Here is a 26,148-nt window from a genome sequence, read left to right as displayed (position 1 = left end):
GTAACAAATTAAAAATAATAAACCAACAATATACATATGGAGCGCCCCCACACCGCCGCAGGGCCGAGGGGTACCCGGAGCCGGGCCTCTGAGTCTCAGTCCTGGGGTTGTCACGGTGGCTAGGCCCGGTCCGTGGCCCTGTCTGTCAGTGGGGGACGTCCGATGCAATAGGTGGGGTTAATGGTGGTGTAGCGGTGCAGGTCGCGGCGAATAACGAGGACACCAGGTTGCAGTCTCTTTACCTCTTTACTGGAGATCTCTGAGTCCTCAGTCCAGAATACGGTTCACCAGGCTGCGCAAGTCCGACCGGTCCAATGGCACCTCCAGAGTTCTCCTCACAGGTGGAAATCAGTGCCCTCCTTCTAGCGCTGTGTGTTGTAGTCCTTCCCTGCTGTGCTCACGGAAAGTACCCCACAACGGTTGTGTCTGTTTCTTAAGTTCCCTCACAACTCGATTACTTGATGTTCTTCTCGTATTCCATCCCGCCCTGTTATTCAGGTTGGAACGGCACCCGTTTGTCAGGTAGGCCTGGAGTTCTTCCGGGACCCTAGAGACGCCCCTCTCCCGCAATTGCCCCCCAAGACTTCGTAGGTGATATGTGTTAGACAGCCCGCCTTAAACTGACTGCCCTGCCGCTGTTTGGAGTATGGCTTGAAGCTGTATGCTATTCCACTCCCTCGGCGTTCCAGCCACCGGTAGTGCGCCTCAGTAGGATGTTGCTCCGGTCTTACAGCATGACCCCTACTGGTATTCTCCTTTCGCTTGATCTCGTTTCTCACTCAGCACAATCTATCTCGCTTCTAGTCCTTTCTTAGGGCACCGCCGCTATGCTGAGCAGGCACGGTCCCGTTACGTTCTTTCCAATGCCAAGCCTCTGTCAGGATCCCACCCCTGACAGAGGCCCTACTGTCTCTTCCTCCACAACACCCTCTGCCACAAGGTGTTGCTTCGTTCAATCCAGTCAGCTTTCTCCTCTCACTTCCTGCCTGACCCCCAGTTTACCCACTATGGTGGGGAGTGGCCTAATGAATAGAACCCTTAGCTCCCCCCGGAGGCCCAGCTGTGAAACATATTGGTGTCTGTGATACCTGCTCAGAGGAATTCCTTCAGTGCCATCGAACGCACCATGGCTCCCCATAGTGGCGGATCCACAGTACTGCAACGACCAGGACTCTGGGGCGCTGCACATACCTTCCGTAGATCTGTAACGTCCCACGATGTAAATCCATCTGAAGGGGTTAAAATATTTTACAGGCGGGAGCTCTGCTATAATGCAGCTGTGCTCCTGCCTGTAAACCCTGGGGAATGAAGAAGGTAATGTAGGTCAATGACCTATAGTTACCTTCAGTCGCGGTGATGCGCCCTCTGCTGGATGTCCTCATATGACGTCGAGCGTGGGAAAAAGTTTCCAGGCCCGTTTTAAAGTTTGCCAATCACCATTTGGATGATCCAGAGGAGACAAGGGAGAATGTCATGTGGTCACATGAGACCAAAATAGAACTTTTTGGTATCAACTTCCCTCGCCATGTTTGGAGGAAGAAGGATGAGTACAACCCCAAGAACACCATCCCAACCGTGAAATATGGTGGGGGAAGCATACTTTGGGGGTGCTTTTCTGCAAAGGGGACAGGACGACTGCACCGTATTGAAGGGAGGATGAATGGGGTCATGTATAGCGAGATTTTGGCCAACAACACCCTTCCCTCAGTAAAAGCATTGAAGATGGGCCGTGGCTGGGTCTTCCAACATGACAGTGACCTGAAACACATTGCCCTCAAAACCAGAAAGATCTGAAGAAGATCTGTATGGAGAAGTGGGGCAAAAAATAATCCAATAAAAGTAATCCAATAAAAGGATAAAATATAACTTAAAGGACCAGACTCAGTAATTTGTCCTCTATTTGCCAGCTAGTATTGTTTGAATAATTTGCTATTCCTATGTGGCTCTTGCAATTGCTCATAAATTAATTGCTTTCCCCGCTCTATGCTAGTAAAGCTACTAAAGAGAGAATTGTCTGATAGCTACCACAGATTCAGATTCCTAGCTAGCCTATATTGCTGTGAGCCTGCCCTTTTCAAAATTCTTACATGTTTTCTCGTTTGCGGCCCCTGTTATTCATCAGGGTCTGACAGCCTATAATCTAATGATATACTATAGTTCAATGGTGTGTATCTTTCAGCATAGACCGTCAAGAAAAATTAGGGCACAGATTCAATAAAGCAATTACAAAAGAATTCATAAAACACTTTGAAAAGTAGCAAAATGTTACTACTTTTGCCAGTTTCACACTAGTATCAAAATGTTTGGAGCCCGGGTGAAATGAGAGCACAACAAGGCATGGACACACCCGATTGTCTAATTCATGATGAGCAGCAATCATGAAAACACCACTTTACAGACTTACCTGATTCATTAAAATTGCACCTTCATCAAAATTGGCACAGAGTGGGGAATAGAGCTGGAGTGACAGAGGCTTTGGATCTTCAGCATCATTTGCATATCAATTCAAATGCTGGTTTCTCAGTAACAGAGAAAGGACTGGCAATGAAAAAGAACTGCTGGTCTTTGAAAGAGCTACATGTGAATATAAATAGTTTGAGGCTGAAATCCTGCTAACAGTTTCATCTTAAAAGGTTACTCCCGTCTGCATAGTTTAATACTGTCAGATAATATCTCAAGAACAGCTGCAAGAACTAAAGGTACCGTCACATAAAGCGACGCTGCAGCGATATAGACAACGATGCCGATCGCTGCAGCGTCGCTGTTTCGTCGTTGTGTGGTCGCTGGAGAGCTGTCACGCAGACAGCTCTCCAGCGACCAACGATGCCGAAGTCCCCGGGTAACCAGGGTAAACATCGGGTTACTAAGAGCAGGGCCGCGCACTTACATGTACGTACTTACATTCCGGTGTCTGTCGGGTCCCCCGGCGTCTGCTTCCCTGCACTGTGTAAGCGCCGGCCCTAAAGCAGAGCGGTGACGTCACCGCTGTGCTCTGCTTTACGGCCGGCGCTGACACAGTGCAGGGAAGCGGATGCCGGGGGACCCGACAGACACCGGAATGTAAGTATGTAGTGTTTGTTTTTTTTTACATTTACAATAGTAACCAGGGTAAATATCGGGTTACTAAGCGCGGCCCTGCGCTTAGTAACCCGATGTTTACCCTGGTTATCAGTGAAGACATCGCTGAATCCGCGTCACACACGCCGACTCAGCAATGTCAGCGGGTGAGCCAGCGACGAAATAAGGTGCTGGCCTTCTAGCTCCGACCAACGATACCACAGCAGGATCCTGATCGCTGCTGCGTGTCAAACACAACGATATCGCTATCCAGGACGCTGCAACGTCACGGATCGCTATCGTTATCGTTGTTAAGTTGTTCAGTGTGAAGGTACCTTAACACTTTTCTTTTGTTTGATCAGTGCCTAAGACACCCGAGCACTGTGTTCTAGCTTGTAAGTGCTGTACTGAAGCTGGTGAGGATCAAGAAGTCACAGTGTGCTCCAGCAATTCTGGCAAGCTTTAAGACGATGCTTACAAGCTCAGTAGATAAGATCTTGTAAGCACTGTGCATGTTCTCCTGTCTAGCAGCAGTGGTTGATCTCTAAGATAATGGGATGTAAACAGATGAAAAGTTTGTAATATCTTAAGAACGGCTGAAAATGTTAATTAACAGTAAATTGCTTGTATTTACAAGTACTCACTGACAATACCCATTTATGAAGATGGGAACAACCCTTTATAGGTTTTTTTCCCCATAAACTACATTTATCACATATGGCTAATAAATGTATAATCCAGTAGGTGTCACATGAATGAGCGTGACAAAGATTAGGGTAAAATCTTTTTAATGGACTAATATATTTTTTGATAAGTATGTTATATAACCTGAATTACAGGACATATTGGACGTATACAGCCGACATTCCCCAGTGGCATGAATTCTCTATCATAGGGCATCCAATGTTCCTTCCTGGCTTTCTCTTTCTGGAACCACTGTTGAAATTGATCCATTTCTTTTGAATATGCCGACAATCTTTCTTTTATAACCTTTCAAAGCAAAGAAATAGATGATAGGATCTATACAGCAGTTTATGTTCATGAGAGCCACAGTGATCTGGAGGGTCCTCTTGAACACCATACTTTCTTGGCAGGACAGTACATACAGTAATTTCCGCACTATGAATTGGATAAGAGTTATATGGTATGGGGTAAAGCATGATACCACTGCCACTAGCACAGTCATAATAACTGTAAATGCCTTGTTAAAATGTTGTTTTCCGTCATTCTCCTTTAATAACTTGCAAAGTTTTATATTAATCTGGAGAGAACAAAAGACAATGACTCCTATGGGTGCAATATACCCAAAAACACAAGCTATCAGGATCAGCAGGGGCAGCATAGGAACTGTTACAAAGTTGAAGAATTCCATGCACCTCACAGAATTACCTATCACCTGCGTCATTGACTTCAAAAGTAGTGGCACTGTCTGCAGGAACACGAGGCACCAAACTGCAACACTGATGTATTTAGCATTCCGGGCCTTCCTGAACCTTCTGTACTTTGTTGCATGCACCACAGCGATATAGCGGTCTACACTGATACAAGTCATAAAATAAATCCCAACATAGGTATTCGTATAGAAAATGAATGCGGTCAGTCTGCACATCCAGTCTCCAAAAACCCAATTGGAACGCAAAATGTAATAGACGATACGTCCAGGCAGAGAGAGGGTAAACAGGGCATCCGAAATTGCCAGATTGATTATATAGATGTCAGAAGATTTCACTTTTTTTGTTCTCTTGATAATCAGATGAATGGCCAAAATGTTTCCGCAGAAACCAACGATTAACACAAAAGTGTAATACATTGGAAAAAGAATGCTCTCTGTGGCTGATTGACTGATGACTTGACAGAAGTTTCCATTTGTGGTAGAACTGTTATCCCATTGAAGATCCATTAAGTAGTACTGACACTATAGGCATCTATAAGAAAAATCACTTTATCAGAGCAAAATCACAATGAAGCCTCAGTCAATAAAGTTACAGCACATTTTTGTCTGGAAATGCTGGGTAAGGCTAGTTTCACACTAGCGTCGGGAACAACCCGTCGCTGTGCGTCGGGCCGACGTTCCCGACGCTAGGGTGGTCTCCGCCGCACAACGGGGGCAGCGGATGCATTTTTCCCACGCATCCGCTGCCCCATTGTGAGGTGCGGGGAAGTGCGGGGAGGTGGGGGCGGAGTTCCGGCCGCGCATGCGCGGTCGGAAAAAGTGGACCGTCGGGAGCAAAAAACATTTTTTTCTCCCGACGGTCCGCTACCAAACGCCCAAGCGTCGCAAAACGGACGCGACGTTTGGCAATGCGTCGCAAATGCGTCGCTAATGTTAGTCTATGACGAAAAAACGTATCCAGCAAGAACTTTTGCTGGATGCGTATTTTCGGCAAAACGACGCATTTGCGACGTATTGCAGTTAACGCTAGTGTGAAACTAGCCTTACAAACATCATTATTTATTATGCATTGCTTATACAGCGCTATCATATTCTGCAGCACTTCGCATTCAATATAGTCTCTGCCCCCAATGGGACTCACAATCTAGATTCCCTATCTGCATGTCTTTGGCGTGTGGGAGGAAACTGGAGAATCCGGAGTAAGCCCACACAAATACGGGGAAAACATACAAACTCCTTGTAGATGTTGTCCATTGTGGGATATGAACCCAGGACCCCAGTGCTGCAAAGCAACAGTGCTAACCACTGAGCCACCATGCTGCCCATCATGACCGCTATTGTAACTGCCACAAGGGCCATCACCCAAATTTTGCGTAGCTTTCAATACAAATATGCCTTGCCATCATTTACTGTATGCAACTACATAATAAAGTAAGACAATGGTAAATCTCTCTAAAAACCCTTGTATCACCTGTAACCCAACTAATAGTTATAGGAGGTGTTATGCAACTTCCTCCCATCAGATCTATAAGAAATAGCAGATTAAGATTAAGAACATACAGTTGTGTGAAAACGTGTTTACCCCCTTCCTGATTTCCTATTCTCTTGCATATTTGGCACACTTAAATGTTTCGGATCACCAAACAAATTTACATACTAGACACAAGTAATCACAAAATGCAGTTTTTAAATTAAGGTTTTTATTATTAAGGAAAAAAGAAATACAAAACTACAGGCCCTGTGTGAAAAAGTTATTGCCCCCTCTCCTTTAAAACATAAATTAACTGTGGTTTATCACATCATTTGGAAGATGAGTTAAAATTCCCTAGCCGCACCCAGGCCTGATTACAGCCACACTTGTTCTCAATCAAGAAAGTACTTAAATAGGACCTGTCTGACAGAAGTGAAGTAGACCAAAAGCTCCTAAAAAGCTAGACATCATGCCGTGATCCAAATAAATTCTGGAACAAATGAGAAACAAAGTAATTTGGATCTGTCAGTCTGGAAAAGGTTATAAAGCCATTTCTCAAGCATTGGGACTCCAGCGAACCACAGTGAGAGCCATTATCCACAAATGGCAAAAACATGGAACAGTGGTGAACTGTTGTGAATTCTGTTGTGGGTTCTGTTCTTGGGCTCCCTCCGGTGGTTATAAGTGGTAGTGCTGCTGTTTGTCCTTCACAACAGTCATCAGCTGCTTCCACTTTGGACGGGGCTATTTAGTCTGGCTCCTTCCTTTACTGAGTGCCAGTTGTCCATTGTTTTTCTAGGGATCCACATCTCTGCTTGGTTTCTCCTTCTGGATTGTCCAAATCATCAAAGATAAGTCCTGGATCTGTTTTTGCAGTCCACATGCGGTGGACTTAATAGTTCTGTGAATTGCTATGTTTTTTCTTGTCCAGCTTTGTCTGTGTTAAGATTTACTCAGCCAAGTTGGAAGCTCTGGAGTCACAGAGTTACCCTCCATGCCTTTAGTTAGGTGTGGAGATTTTTGTATTCTCTGTGGTGGATTTTGTAGTATTTTTTATATACTGACCGCACAGTACTCTTTCCTGTCTTTTCTTTCTAGGTAGCGTGGCCTCCTTTGCTAAATTCTGTTTTCAGTCTGCGTTTGTAATTTCCCTCTCCTCTCACAGTCAATATTTGTGGGGGGCTGCCTTTCCTTTGGGAATTTTCTCTGAGGCAAGATAGTATTCCTGTTTCTTTAGGTGTAATTAGTCCTCCGGCCGTGACGAGGTGTCTAGGGAGTGACAGGAACATCCCACGGCTACTTCTAGTTGATGTGTTAAGTTCAGGGTCTGCGGTCAGTATAGAGGCCACCTACTCCAGAGCTCGTCCATGCTGCTCCTAGGCCACCAGCTCATAACAGTGAACCTTCCCAAGAGTGGTCAACAGACCAAAATTACCTTGAGTGCAGCAACAAATCATCCAAGAGGTCACAAAAGACCCTACAACAACATCTAAAGAACTGCAGGCCTCACTTGCCTCAGTTATGGTCAGTGTTCATGACTCCACCATGAGAAAGAAACTGGGCAAAAATAATATGCATGGCAGAGTTCCAAGATGAAAACCACTGCTGAGCAATAAGAACATAAAGACTTGTCACAGTATGGGTAGAAAACAAGACTTTTCGGAGAATATTCTGTGGACTGATGAGACAAAAGTTGAATGTTTTGGAAGGTGAATGTTCCATTACATCTGGCATAGAAGTAACACAACATTTCAGAAAGGGAACATCATGCCAACAGTAAAATATGGTGGTAGTAGTGTGATGGTTTGGGGATGTTTTGCTGCTTCAAGACCTGGAAGACGAGCTGTGGTAAATGGAACCATGAATTCTGCTGTCTACCAAAAAATCCTGAAGGAGAATGTCCAGCCATCTGTTCATGACCTCAACCTGAAGTGCACTTATGCAGCAGGACAATGATCCAAAACACACCAGCAAGTCCAACTCTGAATGGCTTAAGAAAAGCAAAATTAAGTCTTTGGAGTGGCCTAGTCAAAGTCCTGCCTTAATTCAATTGAGATGGTGTGACATGACCTTAAAAAGGCTGATAATGCTCGGAAATCCTCCAATGAGGCTGAATTACAACAATTCTGCGAAGATTAGTGGGCCAAAATTCCTCCACAGCGTGTATTAAAGACTCATTGCCAATTATCGCAAACGCTTTATTGCAATTGTTGCTGCTAAGTGTGACACAACCAGTTATTAGGTTTAGGGGCAATCACTTTTTTACACAGGGCCCTGTAGGTTGGAATTTCTTTACTCTTAATAATAAAGAACTTCATTTCAAAACTGCATTTTGTGGTGTGTATACCTTTGTCTAATATTTACATTTGTTTGGTGATCGGAAACATTTAAGTCTGAAAAACATGCAAAAGAATAGGAAATCAGGAAGGGGCAAACACTTTTTCTCAAAACTGTATGACACTACAATAAAATAGATCTATGTGGTAAACTGAACAATTGTAAAATCCTTCAACGTGTATGTATACAACATGATAACGAATGGAAAATGTGCATCTACCAACTCAGCTCAATTATATGCCTAGTAGTTATTTGTTTTTGAGTTTGCAACATCAGCTCAATTATATATGGTTACAAACTGGCACCTTATTCCTGATTTTTGTAATTGTTTTCTTTTAGGCTGGTTTCACATTTGCGTTTGTGGCCGCAGCGTTTGTACCGCATACATATAAACGCATGCGTCGTGTTTTCCTATATCTAACATTAAAAACGCATGCGTTTTTTATTTGTTCGCGTTTTGCCGCGTTTGACGACGCATGCGTCGTCTCGTCGTTTGCGGCTTGGCGCGGAAATGCAACATGTAGTAATTTCTAGAGGCGTCTATTTGCTGCCAGGAAACGCATGCGTTCGATTGCGCAAGGATTGCGACAAAAAAACGCATTGCTGTCAATGTAAACGCATGCGTTTTTAAGCACGTGTTTTGATGCGTTTTTGAACGCATGCGTTTCAATTGAGAAAAACATGTCTAGACACTGATAAGCCACCCCCCACCATCAAGGTGATAAAGGGAGGGTGTGGACAGTTGCAGGTCACTTCTCACCAGACTCTGAAGCAGACGAGACACAGACAGGCTACATTTTGGAGGAAAACAAGACCCTGAACAATGTGAGTATATCCTAGCCAATGCCTTAATTTTCTATTTTCTGTCTCTACATGTCCTAATTTCTGCCATTTCTTTCTTTCTACATGCATCAGAATGTCTTCTTCGGATTCTTCATCTGGTGAGGAGTTTCGGCCAGGACAGTCGGAAGTGGAGCATGTCAGTGAGGTGAGTATTTGCCTCGTCAGATTGGTAAGTAGTGTTGAGCATTCCGATACCGCAAGTATCGTTCCGATATTTTTGTGATATCGGAAATCGGAATCGGAAGTTCCCAGTGTATGGTTCCCAGGGTCTGGAGGAGAGGAGACTCTCCTTCAGGCCCTGGGATCCATATTCATGTAAAAAATAAAGAATAAAAATAAAAAATATGGATATACTCACCCCTCCGGCGGACCCTGGACCTTAGCGGTGTAACCGGGAGCCTCCGTTCCTAAGAATGCAGTGAGTGTAGGACCTGCGATGACGTCGCGGCTTGTGATTGGTCGCGTGAGCAGTCACATGACCAATCACAAGCCGCGACGTCATCGAAGGTCCTTCACTCTGCATTCTTAGTAACGGAGGCTGCCGGTTACATCGCTAAGGTCCAGGGTCCGCCGGGGGGGGTGAGTATATCCATATTTTTTATTTTAATTCTTTTTTACATGACTATGGATCCCAGGGCCTGAAGGAGTGTTTCCTCTCCTTCAGACCCTGGGAACGATCCAGGATACCTTCCGATATTTGTGTCCCATTGACTTGTATTGGTATCGGGTATCGGTATCGGCAAGATCCGATATTTTGCCGGTATCGGACGATCCAATCCGATACCGATACTTTCGAATATCGGAAGGTATCGCTCAACACTATTGGTAAGTATTCACTGTCACATCGACACATGTGACAATTTGATTTTTTCCTTTTTTTAGAGCTCTTCTACTGCGGCAGAGACAGGGCAGGAGCAGTGGAGTCAAGGTCCTGTGGCAAGACGGCAGCGGGTACGTATACAAGGCTGACTGTCCTCAGTGTAATATTCTTGAATCTTCCTTTCTTTCCACTCGTATTTCTTTACTTTTTTCTTCTGGAATCCTTTTGTATGTTGACTTTCCTATTCATGCCATTTCTCAGCATCTTTTTTCTTTCTTTTCCTTATGTTAATTGAGCAAACTTTAATGACTTTCTTTAATTTTTAGGTTTCACAACGGGAGGATGATCTGTGTTGTGAACTGTATTTCTTGGCTCCCTCTTGTGATCACTAGTGGTATGACACTTTCATTGTCTTTCCCCAGTTTGGTACCCACCTGGTTCATTAGGCCTTGGGTGTTCCTATTTAGACTTCCTGGAAGCTCAGTCTAGTGCCTGGAATCGATGTAATCAGTCTATGTCTGTTTTCTCCTGACTCCTGGTCCTCTGATTTTTGCAAGAAAAGCTAAGTCCGCTTTCTTATTTTGGTTTATTGCATTTGTTCTTATTTTGTTCCAGCTTGTACAAAATGTGATTCCTGTTTTTGCTGGAAGCTCTAAGGGGGCTGATATTCTCCCCCCACACCGTTAGTTGGTGCGGGGGTTCTTGGATATTCAGCGTGGATATTTTTGTAGGGTTTTTGCTGACTGCACAAGTCCGCTTCCTATTTTCTGCTATTAATTAGTGGGCCTCTCTTTGCTAAATCTATTTCATACTTACGTTTGTCTTTTCTTCTTACCTCACCGTTATTATTTGTTGGGGGCTTGTATATTAACTTTGGGGTCCTTTCTCTTGAGGCAAGTGAGGTCTTATTTTCTCTGAAAGGGTTAGTTAGTTCTCCGGCTGGTGCGAGACGTCTAGAACCAACGTAGGCACGTTCCCCGGCTGCTTCTAGTTGTTTGTGCTAGGATCAGGTATGCGGTCAGCCAAGTTACCACCTCCCTATGAGCTGGTTTTTGTGGTTGCGGACTTAGCTACAACTCCTGAGATCCTCTACCACTAGGATCATAACAGTATTCCAGGCCTAAAAGTGAATATTTAATGCATTGCAGAAGCGGGATTAAAAGAAAAGAAGTTCTGAGGTTTTTTTTTTTGTTTTTTTTTCTTCCCCTTTATCTCTGAGTGGCTTGAAGCTCTGCTGCAGACATGAATGTTCAGACTCTGATTACTAGTGTGGATCAGCTTGCTGCACGAGTGCAGGGCATTCAGGATTTTGTTACAAGTAGTCCTATGTCAGAGCCTAAGATACCTATTCCTGAGCTGTTCTCTGGAGATCGATTTAAATTTAGGAATTTTAGGAATAATTGTAAATTGTTTCTTTCTTTGAGACCTCGTTCATCTGGAGACTCAGCTCAGCAAGTAAAAATTGTTATCTCCTTCTTGCGTGGCGACCCTCAGGATTGGGCCTTCTCATTGGTGCCAGGAGATCCGGCATTGACAAATATTGATGCGTTTTTTCTGGCGCTCGGATTGCTTTATGAGGAGCCCAATCTTGAAATTCAGGCAGAAAAAGCGTTGCTGGCTATTTCTCAGGGCCAGGATGAAGCTGAGGTATATTGCCAAAAATTTCGGAAATGGTCCGTGCTTACTCAATGGAATGAGTGTGCTCTGGCCGCAAATTTCAGAAATGGCCTTTCTGAAGCTATTCAGAATGTGATGGTGGGCTTTCCCATTCCTACAAGTCTGAATGATTCTATGGCTCTTGCTATTCAGATTGATCGGCGTTTGCGGGAGCGCAAATCTGCTAATCCTCTGGCGGTGTTGTCTGAAGGGACACCTGACTCAATGCAATGTGATAGAATTCAGACTAGAACCAAACGACAAAATCATAGACGTCAGAATGGGTTGTGTTTTTACTGTGGTGATTCTACACATGTTATCTCAGCATGCTCTAAACGCCTAGCAAAGGTTGTTAGTCCTGTCGCCATTGGTAATTTGCAACCTAAGTTTATTTTGTCTGTGACTTTAATTTGCTCATTGTCTTCCTACCCTGTTATGGCATTTGTGGATTCAGGTGCTGCCCTGAGCCTTAAGGACTTGTCGTTTGCCAAGCGCTGTGGTTTTGTTCTGGAGCCTTTAGAAAATCCTATTCCTCTTAGAGGAATTGATGCTACGCCATTGGCGGAGAATAAACCGCAGTATTGGACACAAGTGACCATGTGCATGACTCCTGAACATCGGGAGGTGATTCATTTTCTTGTTCTGCATAAAATGCATGATTTGGTCGTTTTGGGTCTGCCATGGTTACAGACCCATAATCCAGTTTTGGATTGGAAGGCAATGTCTGTGTCAAGTTGGGGTTGTCAGGGAATTCATTGTGATTCCCCGTCGGTGTCTATTGCTTCTTCTACCCCTTCTGAGGTTCTGGAGTATTTGTTGGACTATCAGGATGTGTTCAGTGAGTCCAGGTCCAGTGCCCTTCCTCCTCATAGGGACTGTGACTGCGCAATAGATTTGATTCCTGGTAGTAAATTTCCTAAGGGACGATTATTTAATCTATCTGTACCTGAGCATGCCGCAATGCGTTCTTATATAAAGGAGTCTTTGGAGAAGGGACATATTCGTCCATCCTCTTCCCCTCTTGGTGCGGGTTTCTTTTTTGTAGCCAAGAAAGACGGGTCTTTGAGACCTTGTATAGACTATCGGCTTCTGAATAAAATCACGGTCAAATTTCAGTATCCTTTGCCACTATTGTCGGACTGGTTTGCCCGGATTAAGGGTGCCAAGTGGTTCACCAAGATAGATCTTCGGGGTGCGTACAACCTTGTGCGCATTAAGCAGGGAGATGAATGGAAAACTGCGTTTAATACGCCCGAAGGTCATTTTGAGTACTTGGTGATGCCTTTTGGGCTCTCTAATGCTCCTTCAGTGTTTCAGTCCTTTATGCATGACATCTTCCGGAAGTATCTAGATAAATTTATGATTGTTTATCTGGATGATATTCTGTTTTTTTTCTGATGATTGGGATTCTCATGTAAAACAGGTCAGGATGGTGTGTCAGGTTTTGCGTGATAATGCTTTGTTTGTGAAGGGCTCAAAGTGTCTCTTTGGAGTGCAGAAGGTTTCTTTTCTGGGTTTCATTTTCTCCCCTTCTACAGTAGAGATGGACCCAGTCAAGGTCCGAGCTATTCATGATTGGACTCAACCCACATCTGTTAAGAGTCTACAGAAGTTCTTGGGTTTTGCGAATTTCTACCGTCGTTTTATTGCTAATTTCTCTAGCGTTGTTAAACCTTTGACGGATATGACCAAGAAAGGTTCTGATGTTGCTAATTGGGCTCCGGCAGCCGTCGAGGCTTTCCGGGAGCTGAAGCGCCGGTTTACTTCGGCGCCTGTTTTGTGCCAGCCTGATGTCTCACTTCCCTTTCAGGTTGAAGTGGACGCTTCTGAGATCGGTGCAGGGGCTGTTTTGTCGCAGAGAGGCTCTGGTTGCTCTGTGATGAGACCTTGTGCTTTTTTTTCTAGGAAATTTTCGCCTGCGGAGCGGAACTATGATGTTGGTAATCGGGAGTTGTTGGCCATGAAGTGGGCATTTGAGGAGTGGCGTCATTGGCTCGAGGGAGCTAAGCATCGTGTGGTGGTCTTGACTGATCACAAAAATTTGATGTATCTCGAGTCTGCTAAGCGCCTGAATCCTAGACAGGCTCGTTGGTCGTTGTTTTTCTCCCGTTTTGACTTTGTGGTCTCATACCTGCCTGGTTCGAAGAATGTGAAGGCTGATGCTCTTTCTAGGAGTTTTGTGCCTGACTCTCCGGGAGTCTCAGAGCCAGCTGGTATTCTTAAAGAGGGAGTAATCTTGTCGGCCATTTCTCCTGATTTGTGACGTGTGTTGCAGAGATTTCAGGCTGGTAGACCTGATCCTTGCCCACCTGATAGACTGTTTGTTCCTGATAAATGGACCAGCAGAGTTATCTCCGAGGTTCATTCCTCAGTGTTGGCAGGGCATCCTGGGATTTTTGGTACCAGAGATTTGGTAGCTAGGTCCTTTTGGTGGCCTTCCTTGTCGCGGGATGTGCGTTCGTTTGTGCAGTCCTGTGGGATTTGTGCTCGGGCTAAGCCTTGCTGTTCTCGTGCCAGTGGGTTGCTTTTGCCCTTGCCCGTCCCGAAGAGGCCCTGGACACACATTTCCATGGATTTCATTTCAGATCTTCCGGTGTCTCAAGGAATGTCTGTCATCTGGGTGGTATGTGATCGCTTTTCCAAGATGGTCCATTTGGTGCCCTTGTCTAAGTTGCCTTCCTCTTCCGATCTGGTTCCTTTGTTCTTTCTGAACGTGGTTCGTTTGCATGGCATTCCTGAGAATATCGTGTCTGACAGAGGATCCCAGTTTGTGTCCAGATTCTGGCGATCTTTTTGTGCTAAGATGGGCATTGATTTGTCGTTTTCATCTGCCTTTCATCCTCAGACTAATGGCCAAACGGAGCGAACTAATCAGACACTGGAGGCTTATTTGAGATGTTTTGTTTCTGCAGATCAGGATGATTGGGTGACCTTCTTGCCATTGGCTGAGTTTGCCCTCAATAATCGGGCTAGTTCCGCTACTTTGGTTTTCGCCATTTTTCTGCAACTCTGGTTTTCATCCTCGTTTTTCCTCGGGGCATGTTGAATCTTCTGACTGTCCTGGGGTGGATTCCGTGGTGGATAGGTTGCAGCGGATTTGGAATCATGTGGTGGACAACTTGAAGTTGTCACAGGAGAAGGCTCAGCGTTTTGCCAACCGCCGCCGCGGTGTGGGTCCCCGACTTCGTGTTGGGGATTTGGTTTGGTTGTCTTCTCGGTATGTCCCTCTGAAGGTTTCCTCTCCTAAGTTTAAGCCTCGCTTTATTGGTCCTTATAAAATTTTGGAAGTTCTTAATCCGGTGTCTTTTCGTTTGGATCTTCCGGTGTCGTTTGCCATTCACAATGTGTTCCATAGGTCTTTGTTGCGGCGGTACGTTGTGCCTGTGGTTCCTGCTGTTGACCCTCCTGCTCCGGTCTTGGTTGAGGGCGAGTTGGAGTACGTGGTGGAGAAGATCTTGGATTCTCGTCTCTCTAGACGGAGGCTTCAGTATCTGGACAAATGGAAGGGCTATGGTCAGGAGGATAATTCCTGGGTGGTCGCCTCTGATGTTCATGCGGCCGATTTGGTTCGTGCCTTTCACGCTGCTCATCCTGATCGCCCTGGTGGTCGTGGTGAGGGTTCGGTGACCCCTCCTTAAAGGGGGGGTACTGTTGTGAACTGTATTTCTTGGCTCCCTCTTGTGATCACTAGCGGTATGACACTTTGATTGTCTTTCTCCAGGTTGGTACCCACCTGGTTCGTTAGGCCTTGGGTGTTCCTATTTAGACTTCCTGGAAGCTCAGTCTAGTGCCTGGAATCGATGTAATCAGTCTATGTCTGTTTTCTCCTGACTCCTGGTCCTCTGATTTTTGCAAGAAAAGCTAAGTCCGCTTTCTTATTTTGGTTTATTGCATTTGTTCTTATTTTGTTCCAGCTTGTACAAAATGTGATTCCTGTTTTTGCTGGAAGCTCTAAGGGGGCTGATATTCTCCCCCCACACCGTTAGTCAGTGCGGGGGTTCTTGGATATTCAGCGTGGATATTTTTGTAGGGCTTTTGCTGACCGCATAAGTCCGCTTCCTATTTTCTGCTATTAATTAGTGGGCCTCTCTTTGCTAAATCTAGTTCATACTTACGTTTGTCTTATCTTCTTACCTCACCGTTATTATTTGTTGGGGGCTTGTATATTAACTTTGGGGTCCTTTCTCTTGAGGCAAGTGAGGTCTTATTTTCTCTGAAAGGGTTAGTTAGTTCTCCGGCTGGTGCGAGACGTCTAGAACCAACGTAGGCACGTTCCCCGGCTGCTTCTAGTTGTTTGTGCTAGGATCAGGTATGCGGTCAGCCAAGTTACCACCTCCCTATGAGCTGGTTTTTGTGGTTGCGGACTTAGCTACAACTCCTGAGATCCTCTACCACTAGGATCATAACAGATCTGATAGAGAATGACCTCCTTATCACCATGGTTCAGGAGCGAGTCCCGTTGTGGGACACCCAGGATCCACTGCACTCGAACAACATAACGATCCGGCGGTTATGGAATGAGGTGGCCTAAGCGATGTGGGATGGCTGGGACAACGCCCCGACACGGGTCCGAACTGCATTTGGTAAGTATTGCACTGCAGTGTGAAGTAGCAGAGACCTTGGCCATGCTCACTCGACTGTGTGTGATGAAAGAAACTCTCTGGAGTTTCTCTCATCACACACAGTTGTGTGAGCACGGCCAAAAGTACTTTTTCTGACGACAATTTTTTTTTTAACAGTATCCAAAGTCAAAACACGTTGGCGTTCGATGAAGGACCGCTTCAACAAGGACCTGCGTCAAGAGAGCCATGTTCCCAGTGGTTCAGGAGCAAGGATCAGACGCTACAAATACCATCGAGTACTGTCATTTTTAAGACCGGTCCTTGCCCAGAGAACGTAAGTATTTATCATGTGCATTAGGTTGTATTGTATAGCCATAATCTGTATTTTTACATTCCACAGGATTTTGCGTCTGGTAAATTTTTGATGGTAATTTTCTTTTTCCTTTTTTCACAGCACATACAGCACCACTGTTGGCCCAGGTTCTGGAGCGGTCCTTCATCCGACAGCCACGGACCCGTCCCAGCCATCAAGCAGCGCAGCAGCAAGTGGGCCTTCCACACTAACTGGAGACCAGGGAGCTGGTCCATCAGGTCTTCCCCTTTTGCAGTCCTCTTCCACTGCCCCCTTTTTTTTGGGCTCCTCCCGGCAGCGGCAGAGGGCTTCAGACAGGTCACTCATGCCTGAGCTTTTGCACTTGAGCTCGGTTTTACACGACGCAATCAAGGCTTTGGGTGACCGAATGGATGTTTCACATAACCTCTTGAATGCACATATCCAGGAGGTAAGCAAAAGCCTTGATCAAGTGAAAGCCGACCTCCAGAGGCCAGCACATCATTTTTTGAATCAAATTGAGCAGGGCATGTCGGAACACCTTACTCCTGATCTCCAGCTGAGTGTCATGCAGGCCTGCAATGCTGCTTACTTGCAGGCTATGCAGCAGAGTCGGTATTTCCAGCAGACAGTGGGGGCATATCCACCTGTGCCTTCACTATCATGATTGTCCTCAATGCTGACCTCTGCTGCATCCCACTGCACGGCCACCTCAATTCCTTCCACAGCCGGACACCACTACAGCACCACCACCATGCCGAGTGCAGTTGGACATCCCACCGCCACCACCATGACATCCGCTGCTCCTGCTTGGACCTCCTCCACTGACACCACGATGCAGCAGGACCCTGGCATGGCCTTCCGTACCGCCACCTCCACGATGCAGCAGGACCCTGGCATGGCCTTCCGTACCGCCACCTCCACGATGCAGCAGGACCCTGGCATGGCCTTCCGTACCGCCACCTCCACGATGCAGCAGGACCCTGGCATGGCCTTCCGTACCGCCACCTCCATGATGCAGCAGGACCCTGGCATGGCCTTCCATACCGCCACCACCATGATGCAGCAGGACCCTGGCATGGCCTTCCGCTCTACAAGCGCTATGGACTCTGGCATGGCCTTCCGCTCTACAAGCGCTATGGACTCTGGCATGGCTGCACGCTCTACGAGCGCTATGGACTCTGGCATGGCTGCACGATCTACGAGCACTATGGACTCTGACACAGTGCAGCCAGACCCTGACAGGTCACCCGCCACCACGCCACGCCATATGAGCCCACCAAGACCTCCCACAACCAGGCAAACCAAAAAAAAAAACAGAAAAAAAAACAGAGGACTCTTAGCATTCCTCCCCCTTCACCTCCCAATGTGTCTGTAATGTCAGGTTTGTCTCACCCTTCCAGTGCGTCTCAAGCCTCTCATGTGTCAAGCCCCATCCCCGAACTTCCAGACCCTTCTAGTTTCATTGCCCCTTCTCCTGCCACCTCTGCATCTTCCACGGTTAGCCAGGCCTCAGTTCTTCACATCCCCCGTTTACATCACTCTACCCCAAGCCGGCGCAGTAAATAAATTTTTTAGTTGTTTACAAAATAAAAAAAGTTTGATTTGCCACAATTATGTTTGGTTTATTGTGTCTTCCGCCGCCGGCAACACACACCGTGCGCCAAGAAACTTCGCCACACACTTACTTTTTGGGCCACATCATATCTCCAGTAGTTAAAAATAAAAAGACTGCAGCTTTGTGTGTCTTTATTATACAGATATGAGGTGGGCCAAAAAATATTACATGTATCTCCATAATCTCTTTTTATCTGTGCCTAGTGTGGCAGTCTGAAGAGAAAATGGTGGAAATACAGTGCAGACCTCTACTGAACAGGTCAGGTGTCAAAAAACTCATTAGTTATGACACCTGACCTGTTGAGTAGAGAACTGCCTTGTATAACCACCATTTTCTCTTCTTTATACATAATCTATTACACACAAATTGAGGGACAATGGTGGTCACACACTGCATATCTATGCTCACCTGCACAGGTGTCAGAAATAGTGAATTCATGAGCCTGTATATGTTTATCATGAATTCATTATTTCTGACACCTGACTTGATGAGTATAGATTGTGTGACAGTGATTGTCTCTTCAGTTTGTGTCCAATGGATACAGGAGAAGAGAATCATGACGCAATGATGTCAAAAAGCTTACCAATAAAGCAACATGGCTGCCATTACTAGCAGTATGTGGCCAGTGTTTTATATCAGTATTTGTAAGAAAAACACCAAATAGTAAACTTCACACTAGGCAAATGAATATAAATCATTTTATTGAATACAAAAGAACATATTTATAGTAGCAGTAAGGGCATACTCCCAAATACAGGAACATGGGGGGCTATCCAAACAGGAATTACCATTATTATAATAATATCATAATACAGACATAAGTATGACCACATGATAGGGTCACTGTGCCAGTGATCACATGTAATACCGCTAAATAGCAACATACATAGATATAAATAGAAGAAGGTAATGGTATAGTTACCAATGGAAAACACTGCAGGAAGGCCCACCATCTTCTATTTATATCTATGTATGTTGCTATTTAGCGGTATTACATGTGATCACTGGCACAGTGACCCTATCATGTGGTCATACTTATGTCTGTATTATGATATTATTATAATAATGGTAATTCCTGTTTGGATAGCCCCCCATGTTCCTGTATTTGGGAGTATGCCCTTACTGCTACTATAAAGATGTTCTTTTGTATTCAATAAAATTATTTATATTCATTTGCCTAGTGTGAAGTTTACTATTTGGTGTTTTTCTGATATTTGCTTCATGGCTTAAACGCATGGATATTATTAGGTGTTGTGTCAGTATTTGTAAGCCAAAACAAGGAGTGGAACAATTAGAGGTAAATTATGATATTAACATAATAACTAGCACCTCTGCTTTTATCACCCACTCCTGGTTTTGGATTACAAAAACTGATATTAAATACAGATCAAATACTGCCAGTTTTAGGACAGCCTTGGTTTGGAGAGGAAAAAGATAGGAGACACGGTCACGGTCAACACAACCAAAACTAAAGTTTATTAATGAGAAATATTATTATCATTGTAGAAAATTACTGGTACAGATGTAATTACAACAGGATATTTACACAACATTGTCCTGCCATGACACATGACCAATATCTGAATCAAAAAAGGCAGCAAATTGGTCTCGCATGTGACCAACGGCTGCAGTTGACCGCAGCAGGTGATGCTGGAAATCGGGCAGTGGGTGTGCAACTGGTTCATGCAGTTCAATGTTGGGTTGCTCCTTAACCATTATATAATTGTGCAGAACCACACAGGCTTTGACCACCTCGTTGACTGTTTCCACTTTTAGATTAATGGCTGATGCAAGAATGCGCCATTTAGCGACCAGAATGCCAAAGGTACACTCTACTGTTCTTCGGGCCCTGGTCAGTCTGTAGTTAAAGATCCTTCTAGTGTGGTTCAAGTCCCGACTGGAATAGGGCTTCAGTAGGTTTTCACACATCTGAAAGTCCTCATCCCCAACCATAACAAATGGCATCGGTGGACCTTGAGTGTTGGGGAGAGGTTGTGGCGGGGGAAAATTGAAATTTTTGCCATACACACGGCGTCCCATATCCGAGTTCTTGAAAGTCTGGGAATCGTTGCCACTGCCAAAAGCTCCAATGTCCACGGCGATGAAGCGACAGTTCGCATCGGCTATTGCCATGAGCACAACAGAAAAATATTTGTTGTAATTGAAGTACTCCGATCCTGTTCTGGCTGGTTTGATAATGCGAATGTGCTTTCCAGTCACCGCTCCTAAACAGTTGGGGAAATCACACACACTCCAGAATTTTTCCGCAATTTCAAGCCACATGTCCAAGGTGGGTAGGGGTATAAACTCATCCCGGAGTACATTCCACAAAGCCCGGCAGGTGTCCACAACTATTCCAGACAGGGTGGATATTCCAAGCCGGTATTGGAAGTGGAGGGACGATAAACTCTCTCCGGTTGCCAGAAATCTGGAAGAAAAACAAACACAAAAAACATTACAATCTATTCTTTTTATGGTGTGGTTACGCTAAAGAAAGAAAGGAAAATAGCCAATAAATACATGTCAGAAAACACTAAATTTGGACTGTCATTGGTTTAGATTTTGAACGTACCTTAATGTAACCAGCAGACGTTCCTCCGGTGGAATCGCTCTACGGAGCTGGGTGTCCTGTCGCCGTATGGCTCCTTGGACACGAGAAAGCAAATCCCGGAACGAGTCTTGCGACATCCTGGTGTATTCCTGGAATTTCTCCGGGTTGGCATTAAGATCGGCATAGAGCGTGTGATAGGCTCCACGGCTCTCACGTAGTTCGATAATGGGGTGCCTCCAAAAACGCCTACGTTGTCTCCTCCATCTTTCGCGATTTCTGTCGTGCTCCCAAGCAAAAGCACAGGCAAGAAACATTTTGAAGCTGACATCCAGGTTGAAATAAAAGCTCTCCATGCGAAGATCCATCATGACACAGGATACAGTAGCAAACTGTTAAAATTTCAGTAGCCCTAGCGTCTATGTATAGAGATCCCATAGTACACGCCCTCTGTAGTCCCATTGGCGGTGTCTGGTTACCTAGATTTTTCTCTTGTGAAATTTCTCATCATGCGCACTAAAAACGCAAACGCAGGAAAAAACGCATATAAACGCGTACAAACGCGGTGTTTTTTTAACTGCATGCGACAACGCATGCGTCTAAAAACGCCGCGTTTGTACGCATTTATATGCGTTTTTTCCACCACTTGCAGATGCGTTTTAAACGCTGCGGATTTAAACGTTAATGTGAAACTAGCCTTATTTGTGTTGTGCAATTAGTTATAATTTAGACGTTGTTACTTGGATATATTTTGTGTAGTCACTAGTCTGTGAAAGATATACAGTACTGTGCAAAACTTTTAAGTGTGGAAAACATTTTGCAGAGTAAGGTCTCATACAGATAGTCATGGATCTCGGGGAGATTACGGACTGTCTGCAATACATGGACTGGCCTCAGGTCTTCCTACTGGAGCATGATGAGTTCATATATTTCTATGAGGATGTCACACTCCTGTCCAGTCCATGATCAGACCAAGATTCACAGACGTCTGCATAAGCCCTTAGAATGGCCTTTATAGTTTTTAGAGTTTATTTTTATCAATAAACAGGATAAAAATTAAATGAACAAAAGAGAGATCAAAATCAAATCAATATTTGCTGTGACCAGCCTTTGCATACAAAACAGCATCAATTTTTTCTTACAGGTACACTCGAACAAAGTTAGGGGTATAGTCAGTTTTATGCATGACCAATTATATCAAACAGGCGATAATGATCATCATTTTCGTGTTTAGCTTGAAACACATATTAACTGAAACAGAAGCAGATGTGTAGGAGGCTTTAAACTGGGTAAGGAACAGCCAAACTCAAGCTACAAATTGGAGGTTTCAAGTTTCTATATCACAGGTCAATATAGAGCATGGCAACAAGACATACTGTGGTTATACTGCCCCATCAAGGTCTATCACTCAAAGATTTCAAGGAAGACTAGAGTGTCATATTGTGCTGTTCAGGCTGTTTTTGAAGAAGCAGTAAAAAAGGACAACATTAACAACCAGAGATGCAGTGATCAGCCAATTAAACTTAGTGCAGCAGATGAAATGCACATTATGCTTTCTTCGATTCTTAATTGTAAGGCTATGTGCGCCCGATGAGGATTTGCTGCGGATCCGCAGCGGATTTTTCCGCCCAGAAACGCTGCAGATCCGCACTGTGATTTACAGTATCATGTAAATCAATGTAAAAAGAAATAGTTGTGCACATGGTGCAGAAAAATCAAAGCGGAATTGCTGCAGATTTAAAAGAAGTGCATGTCACTTCTTTTGTGCGGATCTGCAGCGTTTCTGCACCCCTCCATGATAGAAATCCGCAGTGGCAAAAACTGTGGCAAATCCGCACAAAATCCGCATAAAAACCACGGCAAATTCGCAGCTGCGGATTCTGCCAGGAGATGCAGATTTGGTGCAGAAAATTCTGCTCCACATTTCCTACGTGTGCACTTAGCCTAGGATGTCCAGCAGTGCCATCCGGTGAGGACTGGCACCAACCACTAGGACCCAGCTACAACCATCTACTGTTCATAGAAACAAGCCCAAGTAACTCACAATAGATGGAAATATAGGGACTACAATGCCAGAAAAATGACTTCAGGTGCGATAGACTAATGAGTTAAAATTTGAACTATTTGGCTGTAACTGAAGTCAGATTGTGCACTGAATGGCTGGAGAGCAGTATTCTAATGAGTACCTGCAGGTTGTAATTATACATGGTAGAGGTCCATTGTAAGTTTGGGGCAGCATTTCAGCCAACAAATTTGGAGATTGGGTCAGTGTTAATGGTGTCCTCAATGTTGATACCAGGCGGCTGATTGGTTCTAAATTTATTCTGCAGTACGACAATATACAGAGTAAAGAAGAACAAGGAGTCCTGGAAGTGACGGTATGCCTCCCACAGAGCCCTGATATCAACATCATCGAGTCTGTCTGAGAGTTAATGAGGAGATAGAAAAATGTTCACAAGCCTACATCCACAGAAGATCTCTGCTTAGTTCTCCAAGATGTTTCAAACTTCCACCTGCCGAGTTCCTTCAAAAAGGAGAGAGTAATGGGGATAGGGGAAAATATGTGTAAGTGGGTTGAGAGCTGGCTCAGGGATAGGAAACAAAGGGTGGTTATTAATGGAGCACACTCGGACTGGGTTGCGGTTAGCAGTGGGGTACCACAGGGGTCAGTATTGGGCCCTCTTCTTTTTAACATATTTATTAATGACCTTGTAGGGGGCATTCAGAGTAAAATTTCAATATTTGCAGATGACACTAAACTCTGCAGGGTAATCAATACAGGGGAGGACAATTTTATATTACAGGATGATTTATGTAAACTAGAAGCTTGGGCTGATAAATGGCAAATGAGCTTTAATGGGGATAAATGTAAGGTCATGCACTTGGGTAGAAGTAATAAGATGTATAACTATGTGCTTAATTCTAAAACTCTGGGCAAAACCGTCAATGAAAAAGACCTGGGTATATGGGTGGATGACAAACTCATATTCAGTGGCCAGTGTCAGGCAGCTGCTACAAAGGCAAATAAAATAATGGGATGTATTAAAAGAGGCATAGATGCTCATGAGGAGAACATAATTTTACCTCTATACAAGTCACTAGTTCGACCACACTTAGAATACTGTGCACAGTTCTGGTCTCCGGTGTATAAGAAAGACATAGCTGAACTGGAGCGGGTGCAGAGAAAAGCGACCAAGGTTATTAGAGGACTGGGGGGTCTGCAATACCAAGATAGGTTATTACACTTGGGGCTATTTAGTTTGGAAAAACGAAGACTAAGGGGTGATCTTATGTTAATGTATAAATATATGAGGGGACAGTACAAAGACCTTTCTGATGATCTTTTTATTCATAGACCTGAGACAGGGACAAGGGGGCATCCTCTACGTCTGGAGGAAAGAAGGTTTAAGCATAATAACAGACGCGGATTCTTTACTGTAAGAGCAGTGAGACTATGGAACTCTCTGCCGTATGATGTTGTAATGAGTGATTCATTAATTAAATTTAAGAGGGGACTGGATACCTTTCTGGAAAAGTATAATGTTACAGGGTATATACACTAGATTCCTTGATAAGGCGTTGATCCAGGGAACTAGTCTGATTGCCGTATGTGGAGTCGGGAAGGAATTTTTTTCCCCATGGTGGAGTTACTCTTTGCCACATGGGTTTTTTTTTGCATTCCTCTGGATCAACATGTTAGGGCATGTTAGGTTAGGCTATGGGTTGAACTAGATGGACTTACAGTCTTCCTTCAACCTTAATAACTATGTAACTATGTAACTATGTAACTATGTGTGCAACTGCACCTAGAGGAATTGATGCTGTTTTGAAGGTAAAGCGTTATTGCACCAAAAATTATTGACTTTCCATTTTGTTAATTGATAAAAATAAGCTATTAACATTTGTATCTTTGAAAACATTCTTACTTTGCAGAATTTTTTCCACACCTGCCTAAAACGTTTGCACAGTACTGTATGTGTGCCTTTAAGATAGAGAGTTCGTTGACCATCCCTTAATGTTCTACAGAATTCTACACTGAATAAACTGCGCTTCAGTGCTTTAGCCCTGTAAAATGAACCTCATCGGTCACTAAAAGAGTAACTGTAGTATCTATTACTTTATATTTGAAAATGCAGCTTTATAAACAGAACTTCGACACATTTAAGCAAAAACTTTTAAATTCTACTGAAAATAAAATAAGTTATTTAATATTACTATTCCTAAGACTAGCATGGTAAAAGGAAACATATAAACTTACCCGCAATCACAGTGTCCGATGTGTAGCACCTGAAATGTACTTTGGTAAGAAACATGTCGTGTGGAACTTAAGAATAGTGCATATTTCTTGTGGTTCCATTGGTTTCCTTTTCTGTTTAGTATCTGTTTCTCCAAACACAGTAAAATATATCCAATTTTTACAAAGGTGATACATACACTCCTCAACATTGAAAATGCAACACCTAGAAAGGAATGTCGTGGGTCTATGGAAATCACATGATCGATAGACATGTTAAAAAGCATGCAAATGATGAAAAAATGGAAATGCAATTTTGAAAACATCTTGGTTTATTCAGTTTTGAGTTTGAGTGCCACGAGCTGAAATAGAAATACCAGGGTAGTATGGATTTATGATATGTGCTACTGATTTGCACACATTCCAAATGATCTAATGAAAAAGTGGTTTAATATCAATGCGTTTTAGAGTCCATCTAACTCTCCTTCAGGACAACTACAAATGAAAAACAACAGTTTTTAATTACTATAAACCCCATAAACCGAAAAAATTAAAGAACGTCAAAATGTAGTTTTTTAGTTAGCCGCAATTCCCCAAAAAACGGCTGTAATAAGAGATCAAAAAGTCACATCTATATCAAAATGGTACTAATAAAAATGTTGTCTTGCCCTGTAAAACATAAGCCATCACACAGCTCCATCATAAAAAAAATTAAAATGTTACAGGTCTCGAAAAATGGTGACACAGCCCCTACATTTTTTATTTTTTAAAAACTTCTGACTTTTTTTTTCACCCCTAAAATAATAACAAAACTGAGCTCTGGGTATCACCGTAATTGTATTGATGAGCAGAACCATATTTCATGGTAATTTTTACCACAAAATATACACCATACCAACAATTCCCCAAATACAATGTCAGAATTGCATTTTTTTCACAATTTCACTGCACTTACATTTTTTTCTAATTTTCCAGTACACTGTGTGGTAAAATGAATGGTGTCAACTTGTCCTGCCAAAAACAAGCTCTCATTTTGCAATGTGGACATAACAATAAAAGAGTTATGGCTCTGGGAAGAAGGAGAGGAAAAAGTGGAATCGCAAAAATAGAAATTGGCCGTGGCATGAAAGGGTTAAATTCATGTACTATCTGTATATCTACTATATAATTGTCTAAGGGTCACTTCCGTCTTTCTGTCTGTCCTTCTGTCTTTCTGTCTGTCACAGATATTCATTGGTCGCGGCCTCTGTCTGTCATGGAATTCCAAGTCGCTGATTG

At 43.9% G+C, this 26,148-nt stretch overlaps 1 protein-coding gene across 1 annotated transcript; it reads right to left on the bottom strand.

Moving 5' to 3' along the window:
- Positions 1–3,899: 3,899 nt before the first annotated feature.
- LOC143818370 (G-protein coupled receptor 183-like) lies at positions 3,900–24,914 on the bottom strand. The gene is made up of 2 exons (XM_077299706.1): positions 24,895–24,914; positions 3,900–4,982 (listed from the first exon to the last, which is right to left on the bottom strand). Exon 2 carries the CDS (start codon positions 4,955–4,957, stop codon positions 3,947–3,949), a length of 1,011 nt encoding a protein of 336 aa, XP_077155821.1. The 5' UTR covers positions 4,958–4,982; positions 24,895–24,914; the 3' UTR covers positions 3,900–3,946.
- Between the last annotated feature and the right edge of the window lie 1,234 nt (positions 24,915–26,148).

This window comes from Ranitomeya variabilis, chromosome 3 (genome assembly GCF_051348905.1).
Source record: "Ranitomeya variabilis isolate aRanVar5 chromosome 3, aRanVar5.hap1, whole genome shotgun sequence".
NCBI classification, from domain to species: domain Eukaryota; kingdom Metazoa; phylum Chordata; class Amphibia; order Anura; family Dendrobatidae; genus Ranitomeya; species Ranitomeya variabilis.
The sequence above is the reverse complement of the archived record's forward strand: the minus strand, read 5'-3'. Positions and strand labels throughout refer to the sequence as shown.

Bases quoted from the DNA above. Each gene is read 5' to 3' on its own strand.
- LOC143818370 (XM_077299706.1), bottom strand. From the start codon at position 4,957: ATGGATCTTCAATGGGATAACAGTTCTACCACAAATGGAAACTTCTGT.